We start from the raw sequence: 15,015 nt of genomic DNA on the forward strand, positions 1-15,015 counted from the left end.
AGCTTTTGATCACAATGTGTGATGCTTAACCTGGTAGGAGATGTTTGTGATAATGTGTCAATTAAAATAAAATAACTGTTAATGTTAATGAATTTAGATTTAGAACCAATGAGGAGCACCTCAGTTTTATTGTTATTTAATTGGAGAAAATTATGTGTCATTCATGACTTTGTCTTGGAGATGTGCTGTAAGAGAATTTGGAGGGAAAACTGAAGTTGATTTACTGTAGAGGTTGCCAACATGGTTCCCACGGGCAGCTGGTTGCCCGCAGGGATCATGTTAGTTGCCTGCAGGGTATATTGAAAAAAATAGCACTAGACACTATGGAGCTCAGGCTAAAAATTGTATTTAATTATGTTGCTGTTCTTTTTTGAATCAATAATACTTGCATTGACAAACCTCCATCTCACTCTTCACTGACATAAGCAAAAGAGTGCAGCTATGATGGGAACCTAGATGTGGTTTTTATTCCCAAAAAATAAAGAAAAACATGGCAGAAAAGTGAAAGAAAACTTACCATTTTCACAATGATTGGGAGGAAGAGTTATTTTTTACAACAGTGAAAGAAAAGTGTGTTTGTCTCATTTGTGGGGTGACTGTGGTGACGACTTAATGGCACAATGTAGAGAGACACTTCAGCACCTGTCACAAAACCTTCCATCCTTAACTACCCACCTGGCAGAGCACTACAGGCAGAAAAAACCCATTAGTTAAAGGTAGCTTTGGGCAAAAAGTGGTCTTTTTTCACAAGGCCGGTGAGAAAGTCAGAAAAGGCTACTGAAGCTTCATTTAGAGCTACAAAAATTTTTTGATAAAGAACAAGAAAGCTTTTTCAGACAGGGAGGTCTGAAAGAAGAAATGACGATAATTGCAAACACTATGTTCAAAGACGAGAGGAATGGTCCCAATTTCATTTCCACTCTATCTGATGTCAAAATAGGGACAAGTACAATGGTTAGAAGAGTGCCTGCTATGTCCAAGATCTTGACCGAGCAGCTGGACCAGGATCTGATTAAGTGCAGGTGGTTTAGCATCCATTGTGACCAGTCCGTGGACAGCAGCAGTACATCGCAGCTGATGATGTTTATCCGAATGATGTTTGATGATTTCTCCAGAAATGAAAAACTCCTGACACTACTGCCCCTGAAGATCGCAATGAGGGGAGTTGATATCTACAACGTGCTGAAGAGGTTCTTTGTGGAGAAAAAAAGTACCATTGGAAAAGCTGGTGTCGGTGACTACAGACGGAGTCCTGCCATGACGGGCCAACATGCAGGCTTCATTGTACAATGACACAGACTTCCCAAAATTTCTACATTACCATTGCATCATACACCAGCAGGTGATATGTGCAAAAGTGACAGCTTTGATCATGTGATGACTACCGTCATGAAGATCATAAATGGAATCCGCTCCAAAGCCAAACAATACAGAATATTGGATGCAGGAGCTGTCAGTCGAATATGATGGCCTGTTGCTACACACACAAATACGATGGCTCAGCAGGGGATGAGTTTTGCAGCAGTTTTTGTCACTTTTGGGTGAAATCAAAGAGTTTATGTAATCCAAAAGGGAAGACTCCTTGCTGCTCGAGGACGCTGAGTGGATACTTGACCTTGCATTTTTAACGGACATCACTGGGAAGCTGAACCATTTGAACTGTGAGCTGCAAGGCAAAGGTAAGACTGTCGCAGACATGATAAGCATTGTAAATGCATTTAAAGCTAAGATGAACATTTGTGAATCAGCCTTTTCAGATATGAACTTCATCAAAAACAAACACTGAATACAACTTACTGATGCACATCTACAAGACTCAGAGTTGCAGTGTCAAAATTCTATCCCAGATTACAGTACACTGGTGAACAGCATGCAATGCCAGGCATCCCACTAATGGACAAAGAAAGAGATAACAGATGTTTTCACTGAAATACAATGGCAACGTTAAACTCAAATATTGTGCAAAAATGTGAAAAATAATTTGTTCAAAAAGTGTAACAGACGGTGGCGCATTGGTAGCACTGCTGCCTCGCAGTTAAGAGACCTGGGTTCTCTTCCCGGGTCCTGCATGTTCTCTCCGTGTCTGCGTGGGTTTCCTCCCACAGTCCAAAGACATGCAGGTTAGGTGCATTGGCGATCCTAAATTGTCCCTAGTGTGTGCTTGGTGTGTGTGTGCCCTGCAGTGGGCTGGTGCCCTGCCCGGGGTTTGTTTCCTGCCTTGCGCTCTGAGCTGACTGGGATTGGGTCCAGCGGACCCCCAAGACCCTGTGTTAGGATATAGCGGGTTGGATAATGGATGGATGGAAGTGTAACAGATGTGATGATTTGTTTACAATGCTACAGATTTGGTGTTTAGTTCATATGTGATATGATTCATTTAAGAATGAGAAAGAATTGATGGTTTTAAATTTTTTTAAATCTTACATAACAGATAATTTGTATAGATATGGGACAGAGGGCATGATTTGTTCAAAAATGTTACAAAGGTAGTGGTTAGTATAAACAGGCCATGATATATGAATATTTATATTGCTGTTGTTGTTATTAATAATATTATTAAAGGTGAACCATGCAACTTTATGTTATTCAGAAAGTTTGTATCAAACAGGTAGCCCTTCATATTACTCAGTACCCTTAAAGTAGCCCTCTGTTTAAAACAGGTTGGTGACCCCTGATTTAGTGGATAGATAAAGCTGTGTGTTGTCAGCATAACAGTGTGGAAAGATATTGCCTATTGGGAAGATTTAGATGAGAAAAAGAAATGGCCCCAAAGCAGCCCTCCAAAACCCCCCGTGAAACTACTGCATTCTCTGACAAAAATCTCTTCACTTGAACAAATTGCCTCCTGTCATTGAGGTAGGAAGAAAACCATAGATAAGGCCTCAGACTCCAAAACTAGCTAGATGTTTCAAAAGTATATAATGAGATATGATGTCAAATGCAGAACTGACGTCAATATCATTTGTAATTTTGACCAGGGCAGTTTCTGTTCTGCTTTTAGGATGGAAGCCAGTTTGAAAATGTTGGAACTTGAACTTGAAAGATGGGACTGAAGCTGGGAGACAACTGTCTTTGCGAGAAGTTTTAATATAAATGGAAGATTTGAAATAGGCCAATAATAAGTAAGGATATCAGGGTCTATGCCATTTTTTTTTTTTTTCAGAACTGGAGTTATTGAGGCCATTTTTAATGAGAGGGGGATCATGCCAGTAGTAAAAGAAGAATTAATTATAGTAATTATGGGGGAAATATCTGGCAAACAGGACTTAAGAAGGCTTGTAGGTGTTGGACCCAATTAGCAAGTGGAAGAATTAGATCTTGTTAGAAGCCCAGAGATATCATGTTCACCTGGTAAACTGAACTCTGAGAATAAGGTGGCTGGTTCCCTAATATGGTTGATATTGGAAAGTATGTCATTTTCTGCAGGGATAGAAGAAGCAAGTTGATGGTGGATTTTTTTTTTCAATTTTTAACAGTAAAGTTATGGTGAATGACATTTTCTGGTTGTGAAGTTAGCCTATTTTCTGTGGAAATTTTTCCCTCCTGTATTAATGATGATAGGGTAGAGTATAGTTTTGGCAGCAAACAGAGCATTTTTGTATGTAACATACATTTTCTTATGTATAAAAACATCTGTTTTCTTAGCTAGATGCTCTAACCACCAGCCCATGGCCTTGAGCTGAGGTGTGAACCCGGGAGCAGTCTGAAAAAAATGAAACACTCTGTATTTTTACGGGAGCCAGTGGATTGAAGGTAGAAGACAGAGCAGCATTATAATGGTCTACTAATTCTGATGGTGTGGTAGTGAAAGGAGAAGCAAGCTGTAATTGCAATAAACTAATAAGACTCTGCGTTTACATGTTTAATATTATTAAATGAAATAACATGCTGAACCTTTAATTTGCTGAGAGGTAAGCTAACATCAAATGTAATTATTTCATGATCTGAGATGTGTAATTCAATAGAAATAAGATTTGGGGTATGATACAGCAGGCTAAATTTAAAATATAACCTTTGTTATGGGTTGAGAAGTTCACATATTAAGTTAAATTAAAACAGTCAAGCATTTCATTAAAATCGTTTGTAAGAACATCAGTTGAAGTGTCAAAGCGTATATTAAAATCTCCGATAAGGATGACATTTGGTGACATTGCACACAAAAATAATTAAAACAGTAAAAAGTTGTGCATTAAAAAACACTTGATAATGTAGGAGGTCTATATAAGACCACAGTTACAGTAGCTGAAGGCAAGCATAAGTTTTGCATCTGACAGTTGCAGTTCAAAGGAAGAATACTCTGGGAGAGGCACCAGTGATAATTTTAGGCCTTTGTGGTGAATTAATTGTGAAATCGCCTTCCCTTCTCAAAGAACGAGTTTTAGAGATGTAAACATACCCCGGAGGGATGCTTGCTTTAAATGAAAATAATCACGTGGTTGCTGCCAAGTCTCTGCAAGACATAAGCAGATCATCTTGGAGTCTATAATAAAATCACCAATCAGCAGAGCTTTGTTATAAATAAATTGAGTGTTAAACAATCCAAGCTTCAAAGCGTCTATGGATGTACAGTATATTCTGGTGATTTTTACCAGTGGAATTGGCACATTATGATCAACATGTCGTCCAGAAATACATGGACAATAGCGTCTTTCAGACCAAAATAAATGAATAGGCCCACTGTTAATTTTGCTGTGACAGAAATGACAACGAGATCCCAGTGAATGTATTTTGGATGACATAGAATGCCACAGTGCAACAGGAGATGAGCAGTCAGTTCATGATGTCTAAAGTCGATAAAATTCATCCGGTAAATACTACAGTCGTGGGCAAAAGTTATGAGAATGACACAAGTATTGTTTTTTTATTTTTAAGAGGTTTCTATGGTATGCTGAAGTAGAATTACAAGGATTTCCTAAGTTTCATTGGCTTTTATTGACAATTACATGGAGTTTATGCAAAGAGTCAATATTCTTCTTTCTTTTACAAGACCTCTGTAATTCACCCTGGCATGCTGTCAGTCAACTTCTGAACATGCAAAAACACCGAAGCAGCAGACTTCGTGAAAACCAATACTTGGGTTATTCTCAGAACTTTTGGCTACAACTGTATGTATATTAGATAGGAAAGTAGACAGAATAATTCATGACAACCAATTGAAGTGTATCGTGGTAGATTTCCAAAAATTACCCAAGCAGATTTCAGATTATTAACAAACCATGTATCCCTCATTTACCTACTTGGCCCAATTAAAATACCACATTAGCCAGTAGACTTTCACTATTGACATAACCACAAGTACTCAGCAATTGACAAAAGGCAGTTTCCATCACTTACTCATCAAAGCTAGACACTAGAGCAAAGAATCGGCCAGAAAGTTTTCACTTACCCACACAGATTCCAGCCAGCAGAAAAAAGTTCTACAAGGCTTGTGTTAACACTAGAATTACCAGAGCCTACGAAAAAACTCGTAATTCCGTCCCACCTTAAACTGCTTCTTAAATCCCTTCACACCTCTCCGCCAGCGCCCTTTGTCTTCTAAATGTGCTGATAAAGAGAAGCCGGCTATTCCATCCCCCCACCAATTTAGAACGTGCACGAACTTCTCTCAGCTCATGCCTTGATTGAGTATCTGGGAGTGAAGTGGAGTTTTAGAGTGGAAATAATAGATCGTTGTTTGGAACACACGCATTTCATGTCTGTTCCGTTTCTACAGTAATCTGTGTCAACACATTGTTAAAACAGAAACTTTTTTATATTCTAGTAGTAGATGACAAAATGTAGGCATAAACTATATAATGTATGAAGCCTGAAGTCCAAATAGCAAAGAAACATTTTCACAAGAATAACACAATTGCACTTTTATTCAAACATATAACTGCAGAAACAAAAAGCCGCCTTAACATGCGACATTGACACCAGTTTACTATAACTGACTCCGTGGTTCAATAGATACAGCCCCCGCTTGGGAATCAAGCGGTCACGGGTTCGATCCAGCGCCCCTCCCTTTTGAGAAGTAAACTGCTCTTAGTCTTACTGTTTTAGAATAAAAACATACATTTGATTTCAGTCTGTAACAGCTGGTGCAATTTATGATCTTTGTAAAGGTTAGCTTTTTTTTTTTTATTCACTTTTCACTCTCTCAGTCGCGTTCAGAATCAATCCATACAACCCCATCTGACACGGCTGTTTTCACTAAAGACGCGCTATAGCTCTGCAGTGTACCACGATGCATACTAACGCACAATCACCCCCAAGGTTCTGACACACAAACGCTGGCGAAGCTGCCTTCTTCGTATCTCACCGTCACTTGCTTTTCATTTTATTGAGTGTTCCTGCCAGTCCCTGCATGTTGCTGTATGCTTTTTCTTTTGCACCCCAGGACATGCAGAAGAAAGAATGGTAAAGACCAACTTCGGCGCTATATGCAATCATCAGACACTCCCCATCTGCCCGTGTCGTTCAAACACAGGAACATATATTGGTGTAAAAGTATAACAAAAGTGCACTTTTATTCAAGTGCACTTTTTCCATCGCTTTTCCTGTAAGAAGCAGTGTACACACTTCTCTCTATCCAGCATACAGCAACATGCGGGACTGGCAGGAACACTCAATAAAACTGAATAAAAAGAAAATCAAGTGCGGTGAGATAAGAAGGCAGCTCGCCAGCGCCTGTGTGTCAGAACCTGGGGCGTTAGTATGCATCGTGGTACAACAGAGCTATAGCGCCTGTATTCTGTTTCTTTTGTACTCCAGGGCACGCAGAGGAGAGAATAGTAAAGAGCAGTAAGTTCGGCGCTATATGCAATCATCAGACACTCCACATCTGCCCGTTGTTTTGTTATACTTTTCAATACTTTTATACTGCTCAAACGGGCATGCTCAAAAAATACACGTGTAATGCCACGAAAAGTGCACGCAGACACTTCATTTCGCAAACAAAACAAGTGCACTTTTATTCAAAACTACCTGTATAACCGAAGAAAAAAGAAAGCAAGATACAGTAGGCGATTGATACGACAGCTTGCATGGTGCAATGCTAAGAAGTGCAGATTTTCATTCCGTGCTATATAAAATCATCACATTCAAATATTAACAGTTCCACACACCCAAGGACCGTCCTTCCTACATTTACGACACGTGTACTTGTTGCCGTGTACACACCTCTCTGTGCTATGGTTTCTATTACACTGAATGAGCACCTGACACTGTACTTTCTTCCCTGGGGGAAGGTCCCATCAGAGAATTTCCAGTTCCTGCATAAATTCACACCCGATCTGACGCTGTTCGTTTTCAAATAATATTGCATTAGTGCGATTATATTTTCACATATATTGTCTCTTTCTTTCAGGTGTGTAATAGAAACCACAGCATAGAGAGAAGTGTGTACACTGCTTCTTACAGGAAAAGGCGATGGAAAAAGTGCACTTGAATAAAAGTGCACTTTTGTTATACTTTTACACCAATATATGTTCCTGTGTTTGAACGACACGGGCAGATGGGGAGTGTCTGATGATTGCATATAGCGAAGTTACTGGTCTTTACCATTCTTTCTTCTGCATGTCCTGGGTGCAAAAGAAAAAGCATACAGCAACATGCGGGACTGGCAGGAACACTCAATAAAACGAAAAGCAAGTGACGGTGAGATACGAAGAAGGCAGCTTCGCCAGCGTTTGTGTGTCAGAACCGGGGGTTTGTAGCGTTAGTATGCATCGTGGTACACTGCAGAGCTATAGCGTCTTTAGTGAAAACAGCCGTGTCAGATGGGGTTGTATGGATTGATTCTGAACGCGACTGAGAGAGTGAAAAGTGAATAAAAAAAAAAAAGCTAACCTTTACAAAGATCATAAATTGCACCGGCTGTTACAGACTGAAATCAAATGTATGTTTTATTCTAAAACAGTAAGACTAAGAGCAGTTTACTTCTCAAAGGGAGGGGCAGGATCGAACCCGTGACCGCTTGATTCCCAAGCGGGGGCTGTATCTATTGAACCACGGAGTCAGTTATAGTAAACTGGTGTCAATGTCGCATGTTAAGGCGGCTTTTTGTTTCTGCAGTTATATGTTTGAATAAAAGTGCAATTGTGTTATTCTTGTGAAAATGTTTCTTTGCTATTTGGACTTCAGGCTTCATACATTATATAGTTTATGCCTACATTTTGTCATCTACTACTAGAATATAAAAAAGTTTCTGTTTTAACAATGTGTTGACACAGATTACTGTAGAAACGGAACAGACATGAAATGCGTGTGTTCCAAACAACGATCTATTATTTCCACTCTAAAACTCCGGCTGCTCCGAGCTTCTCTTTATCAGCACATTTAGAGGACAAAGGACACTGGCGGAGAGGTGTGAAGGGATTTAAGAAGCAGTTTAAGGTGGGACGGAATTACGAGTTTTTTCGTAGGCTCTGGTAATTCTAGTGTTAAGGCCGAAAAAAGCAAGGGACAGGAACGTGCAATATCAATTTCTAACCCAAGGCAAATCCAATGCAAAAGGCAAAGAACGAGTAAAGAAAAGTCAGATAGAAAAATACACAAACAAACAAAGCACCGGTGATCGGCGGCAGACATCACTTCCAGTTTCCAGTATACCAGTTGAATTTAGTGGTATTTAGAATACAGTAATCCCTCGCTATATCGCGCTTTGACTTTCGCGGTTTCGCTCTATCGCGGATTTTACAGTATATGTAAGCATATGTAAATGTATATCGCAGATTTTTCGCGGGTTCTGCGGACAATGTGTCTTTTTACTTCCTATACATGCTTCCTCAGTTGGTTTGCCCAGTTGATTTCATACAAGGGACGCTATTGGTGGATGACTGAGAAGCTAACCAATCAGAGCACGCAGTTAAGTTCTCCTGACTGAGAAGCTAACCAATCAGAGCATGCAGTTAAGTTTCTGCCTGCTGAATGCAGTGTTAACCAGGAAGTCTCGTCTCGCTCATTCAGCATCAACGTGTTTCGCTGTGTAAAGAGTTGTGCTCTTTTGTGTTTATCTTTGTGCATAGTCAAGCCCTTCATTATGGCTCCAAAACGATCTGCTACTGCTTCAGGTGCCCTGCTCAAGCGCAAGAAGATGTTAACGATTGCCGAAAAGGTACACGTCTTGGATTTGTTGAAGGCTACGATTCTTTTTATTTAAAAAGTAAGAAAGGAATATAAGATCTACGACTGCAGTGTCCTTTTAACCAGGGTGCAAAACGAGTTGTAAGTGGATGTAATAAGGCAGTAGTCTGGATGGAATCTGCTTTAGGGATTTGGATTGAAGACTGCAGGAAGAAGAACAACGGCAGTGCTTCACAATCACCTGAAGAGGCTCCTTTAAGGGCTGTAACGCTCTCCTTTGTTGTGCAGTAAAATTAAACTGATCGTTATCGGACAAGTCAACGTGTCATTGTTGGTGAGTAACCATAATTAATTTTCTACTTACAGTACTTAGTACATGTACGCGACGTTTAGTGTCACTGTACACACATTTACTGTATACTATTTTTATTGCATTGTACGTATTTATTGCTGGTGGCCTGTATATCGTAATGGCTGTAACATATGTGATATCGGAGACACTCAATATCTTTAAAATAATATTTAGGTTTTACTGTATATAAACAGTGTGTTTACATACATAATTTCAATGAATCTTACCTAATATCTAAGAGAATACAAAGAGATTATGCCGTATAACTCTGCGGGGAATGTTTGTAAACAGTGTGGGAGAGTTTATAAGGGCTTAAAATATATAAAAATAACCATACAAACATATGGTTTCTACTTCGCGGATTTTCACCTATCTGGGGTCTGGAACGGAACCCCCGCGATCGAGGAGGGATTACTGTACTGGAATATATTTATAATAACCTGTAGTATTTTACCTGATTTGTTTCATTTCATAACTTTTGTTGTTACTTTCAATGTACACAAAATGCATAATTTAACTTGCAATGTGTTGCTTTTTATCTTTATTTGGTGATGCAGTCTGCAATGAATTACACTATTCATAATAAAGACTAATTTACTGATATTTCTAAGACTGACTTTAAGAAGTGAATTTTTAAAAACTGATATATAATAGGCTTTCTGTTTATTCACTACAAGTATTAATTTTGTTATACTGCTTTGCCTCATGTTACCTGAGATATTTCTTTCCTTTGTGACTAACCATTCCATATTTTTAGTTCTCAGGTGAAGTCTACTGGAGGAACATTGGCAAAAATCTTTACAAGCTGGATGTATCCTGGCCAAAATTTCCAGAAAAGTTTACAGGACAAGTTTTTGGTGTGGCTGTTAACGATGTTACTGGATTGATATATGTAGCCCAGGTTAGATGTTTTATGTATGTAAAGTCTATATAATCTATATCTTGTGAGCACTATGAAGGTGCACCAAGTAGCATTTTCCCTTAGTGTGCCTGAGAACCTGATTTGATTCCAAATTCTTATACATTCAGCTTGGATTTTGCATGTTCATCTTCTTGTGTGGATGACCTTCCTCCAGACATTTTTAGCAATATGACATCTCTAAACCCTACTGGGATGTGTGTATGTGAATATGAGTAATGATGACTTAAAATCTTATCTGAATTTTGTTTTCTGATGTGCTTGTTAAAACTAGATCCATAAACTGGATTAATGTTTTATGCATTTTCTGTTGTAACCTATTGCTAAATGACTTACACAAAATAATATGCACCCATATTGCCTACACTCTTATAACATAGATATGGATATTGGTATACTGTATTTACAGATACATGGTAACTAATTTGAGATTTTTGAGAGATGGTTCTGCACGCCGAAACGCGATTAACGTGTCTGTCAAGGGTTGCTTGTCCATCTCCGAGGCAACTTTGGGTTTGTGGTGCCACCGAGGAAACTGCAAGTTCACAAACTCCCCGCGTAACACATCTGTCGTGTGATGGTTGATGTGGGGCACATTCTACCCGAGTCACTGATTTGGCCCTGTCACTGCTTGTTTGCTCTTTGTGTATGTGTATTAAAGTTAAAGTGGTAGCTCCCATTTGAATTAAAACCCTATTCCTGTTTTTATTGGAATAAAGTTGGTTTTCTTGAAGCCTTTGGACTCAGTGCCTTGGCTTGGGTGCAAGACAGTGACTCACGCATCGCAATGTATATATATCAGGTCAAAGGGATCTGAAGCCAGTCCATCGTCAAGTAAATAAATTCAAATATATACCTAAAATCTGTAAAAATCTGTCTGTCTTCAAAAAGCTGAAACAAAGTATATGTGTTTACACATGCATAATAGGCATTGCAATTGGATGACAACTGATCACATATTGGACTTATTAGAGAAAAAAAACTGATTGGAGCATCCGTAATTGTCACACACATCATTCATATTTTTTGGCTGCATTTTCAAGCTTCAAGCATCCCTTTTTATCTGATGAGCATGAAGGTCCTAATGTGTATCATTTTCACTTAAATTACACTAACACCACCAGCCTGTAGCATTGATATACAACAGAATAAATCCATGGGTTCATGCTGTTTATACCAAATTTCAACACTACCAACTACGGCCAGAGCAATAATCAAGAGTCGTCGATATTGTACTGTCTCACAGTCCTACAGACGTGCTTTACAAGTGTGCCTCACACTTTATCTTTAGCCTTAGATAAAAGAAATGATGGCAGGCTATTGTGGGAGAAAGTTGAAATATCTCTTATTTTTTTATCTGGTGTTTCTAGAGAGTTATCAAGACTGACTTTAGTATTTTAATGGTCCAAAACATATTTTGAGAATAAAATCACCCTTTATGACTTAGAAATGTACTTATACAGAAACATGGAATCATAATAAAACTCATTATTCTTAAAAAAATAAAACAAATAATCAAGAGTCGTCAGACTGGTTCAGTCTTCAGTTATCAAATTTTGGAAGTCGGCTGCCTTATGTTCCTGTTCTTATCTGACAGTTGTTGTGAACCATCAACTCCAAGGTCCAGAGTGTTGTGCATGTATTTACTGAGTCAACTTTCTACACAGTACTAATTGTAGCCTATCTATTCATTTGAACAAGTCTGGCCATTGTCTTCTGATGTCTGTATTTAGCAAGGCCTTTTGCCTACGGGTTTGATGCTCCCTGGATGTTTTCTGTTTATTGTGTGTAATGACTGAAAGTGAAACCATCACATCATTTACCAGCAATTATGCCATGATCATCAGTGTCTTTTAGATGTAAGGTCTTGCCTATTCTGATGTTTGGTCAGTCAACAGCTAAATCTCATGACCATGCCTGTATGCTATATTGGGAACACCTGTTCAATTTCTCATTAATGCAATTATCTAATCAACCAATCACATGGCAGTTGCTTCAATGCTTTTAGTGTGGGGTGTGGTCCTGGTCAAGACAATCACCTGAACTCCAAACTGAATGTCAGAATGGGAAAGAAATGTGATTTAAGCAATTTTGAGCGTGGCATGGTTGTTGGTGCCAGACGGGCCGGTCTGAGTATTTCACAATCTGCTCAGTTACTGGGATTTTCAAGCACAACCATTTCTAGGGTTTACAAAGAATGGTGTGAAAAGGGAAAAACATCCAGTATGCGGCAGTCCTGTGGGCGAAAATGCCTTGTTGATGCTAGAGGTCAGAGGAGAATGGGCTGACTGATTCAAGCTGATAGAAGAGCAACTTTGACTGAAATTACCACTCGTTACAACCGAGGTATGCAGCAAAGCATTTGTGAAGCCACAGCACGCACAACCTTGAGGTGGATGGGCTACAACAGCAGAAGACCCCACCGGGTACCACTCATCTCCACTACAAATAGGAAAAAGAGGCTACAATTTGCACAAGCTCACCAAAATTGGACAGTTGAAGACTGGAAAAATGTTGCCTGGTCTGATGAGTCTCGATTTCTGTTGAGACATTCAAATGGTAGAGTCAGAATTTGGCGTAAACAGAATGAGAACATGGATCCATCATGCCTTGTTACCACTGTGCAGGCTGGTGGTGGTGGTGTAATGGTGTGGGGGATGTTTTCTTGGCACACTTTAGGCCCCTTAGTGCCAATTTGGCATCGTTTAAATGCCACGGGCTACCTGAGCATTGTTTCTGACCATGTCCATCCCTTCATGACCACCATGTACCCATCCTCTGATGGCTTCTTCCAGCAGGATAATGCACCATGTCACAAATCTGGAATCATTTCAAATTGGGTTCTTGAACATGACAATGAGTTCACTGTACTAAAATGGCCCCCACAGTCACCAGATCTCAACCCAATAGAGCACCTTTGGGATGTGGTGGAACGGAGCTTCGTGCCCTGGATGTGCATCCCACAAATCTCCATCAACTGCAAGATGCTATCCTATCAATATGGGCCAACATTTCTAAAGAATGCTTTCAGCACCTTGTTGAATCAATGCCACGTAGAATTAAGGCAGTTCTGAAGGCGAAAGGGGGTCAAACACCGTATTAGTATGGTGTTCCTAATAATCCTTTAGGTGATTGTGTATATATATATATATATATGTATGTGTCTATATGTGCGTGTGTATAGCTTTGGTCACTGAGTGCAAGGGAAAAATAATAAAATGTAGTCTATAAGTTATTAAACAGTAAAACATTAACGTTTTAAGAAGTAAAAGTACATTGGGCACTACTGGAGTGGTTGCGGGTAAACTACATTTTAAAGACGGTGTAACAGAACAGGTAAGTAGTACTAACAGCAGCTAAAATGTATATGGATCATCTCTCGGTAGTTGATCCCTTTTGAAAGGCGCTACACGACGGCTGTGGTATAGAAATTACATTTTCTATGTGAACGTCCAAATTTCTGCCTCTGGTAATGTGCCTTACCGGCATTACCAGCAATTAAAGAAAATTAGTTTTGTGTCCTCTGCAGTGTTAAGAGAGAAAGGCTTTGGTTTGGGATAAAAGGAAAAAAGGTGTAAAGAAAGGAAAGTTGCCTTTTTCTTTTATATAGTGTAGAGAGATGTTTTTGCAGACGATATGAGCGCCTTTTGGGGACAGTCGCGGTGGGTTTTGTGTAGACTGGTGAGACGTCCCTGCCATTAATCGGCTGTGATGGCACTGTCAGTCCTCTAGTCCTGTGCGTGTCTTCATAATCCGAGCTGACGACCTCATAATCGTATACGTGCAAAAGAAAAAGCGCTTTTAATATTAGTTTGCCGCGGTATAGAAAAGGGGTCCCGTGTTTGCACTTGTCTGGGCTATAGCTCAGGGGGAGGATGAAAAAAATGAAAAGTGCTCACTTTGACTTAAGGCAGAAGCGCAGTCAGCGTCTCAAAGGCTGGCACAGCTATGTGCGTGTACCGGCTGCTCGACTTTTGCTAGGCAGGAGACGCCACTTTTTGCAGACATGTTCACGTGATCAAAAGTCTCCGCGTTCTTTGGAGGTCATTCATATATATATATAGCGGAGAAGTAGTGTGTTAAAGAAGTAATGAAAAAGAAAAGGAAACATTTTAAAAATAACGTAACACGATTGTCAATGTAACCTTTTGTAAGTAGTGCCTGGAGAATTCAGAGTGTGGAGCAACTATAGAGACAGCGTGTGTATTAACTTGTGGATTTTTCTGTGAGTATTTGGTGGCAGCGTCACAAAGTTGCTTCTGGAAGACTGCGTTAGCTGCGGAGCTCAGCTCAGAGCGAAATGAGGTCAATGGGAGGGGAGATGATGACGTCACTCCCCCACCCACCTTAACTGTCAATCCCCCACAAACACAGTCTCTCGGAATTTGCATAAGCACAGCCCTTCACCAGCAATTTTAACTTAGTTACAAAGTGATCAAAACTCTCGTTCATATCCTGCGTCCTCTCATTAAACTTGTCTATGAACTTAATTTACACTTTAGGTTTGCACTGTGCTTTGTTTCCGAAGTAGCAGCACTCATGAATATGCTTGTATGTGTCACTCGCACGCTTCTTATTGTTTCACTGCCTTCTCAACTGTATAATGCATGTTTTCTTCAGCACTTTTTGGAGCTCTTCCTTGTTTTCTACGTATTGCGTTGACAGTCCGTTCACGTGA

General features: G+C 39.7%; 1 protein-coding gene across 1 annotated transcript in view; it reads left to right on the plus strand.

Annotated features, from left to right (window-relative positions):
• The window catches only part of LOC120524024 (NHL repeat-containing protein 3-like), a 46,640-nt gene that overhangs the window by 7,881 nt on the left and 23,744 nt on the right, over positions 1 to 15,015 (plus strand). Inside the window, exon 2 of the mRNA XM_039745830.1 lies at positions 10,176 to 10,319. Within this exon, the coding sequence (XP_039601764.1) occupies positions 10,176 to 10,319 (144 nt within the window). The remainder of the gene's footprint in view (positions 1 to 10,175; positions 10,320 to 15,015) is intronic.

This window comes from Polypterus senegalus, chromosome 2 (genome assembly GCF_016835505.1).
Source record: "Polypterus senegalus isolate Bchr_013 chromosome 2, ASM1683550v1, whole genome shotgun sequence".
Classification (NCBI taxonomy): domain Eukaryota; kingdom Metazoa; phylum Chordata; class Cladistia; order Polypteriformes; family Polypteridae; genus Polypterus; species Polypterus senegalus.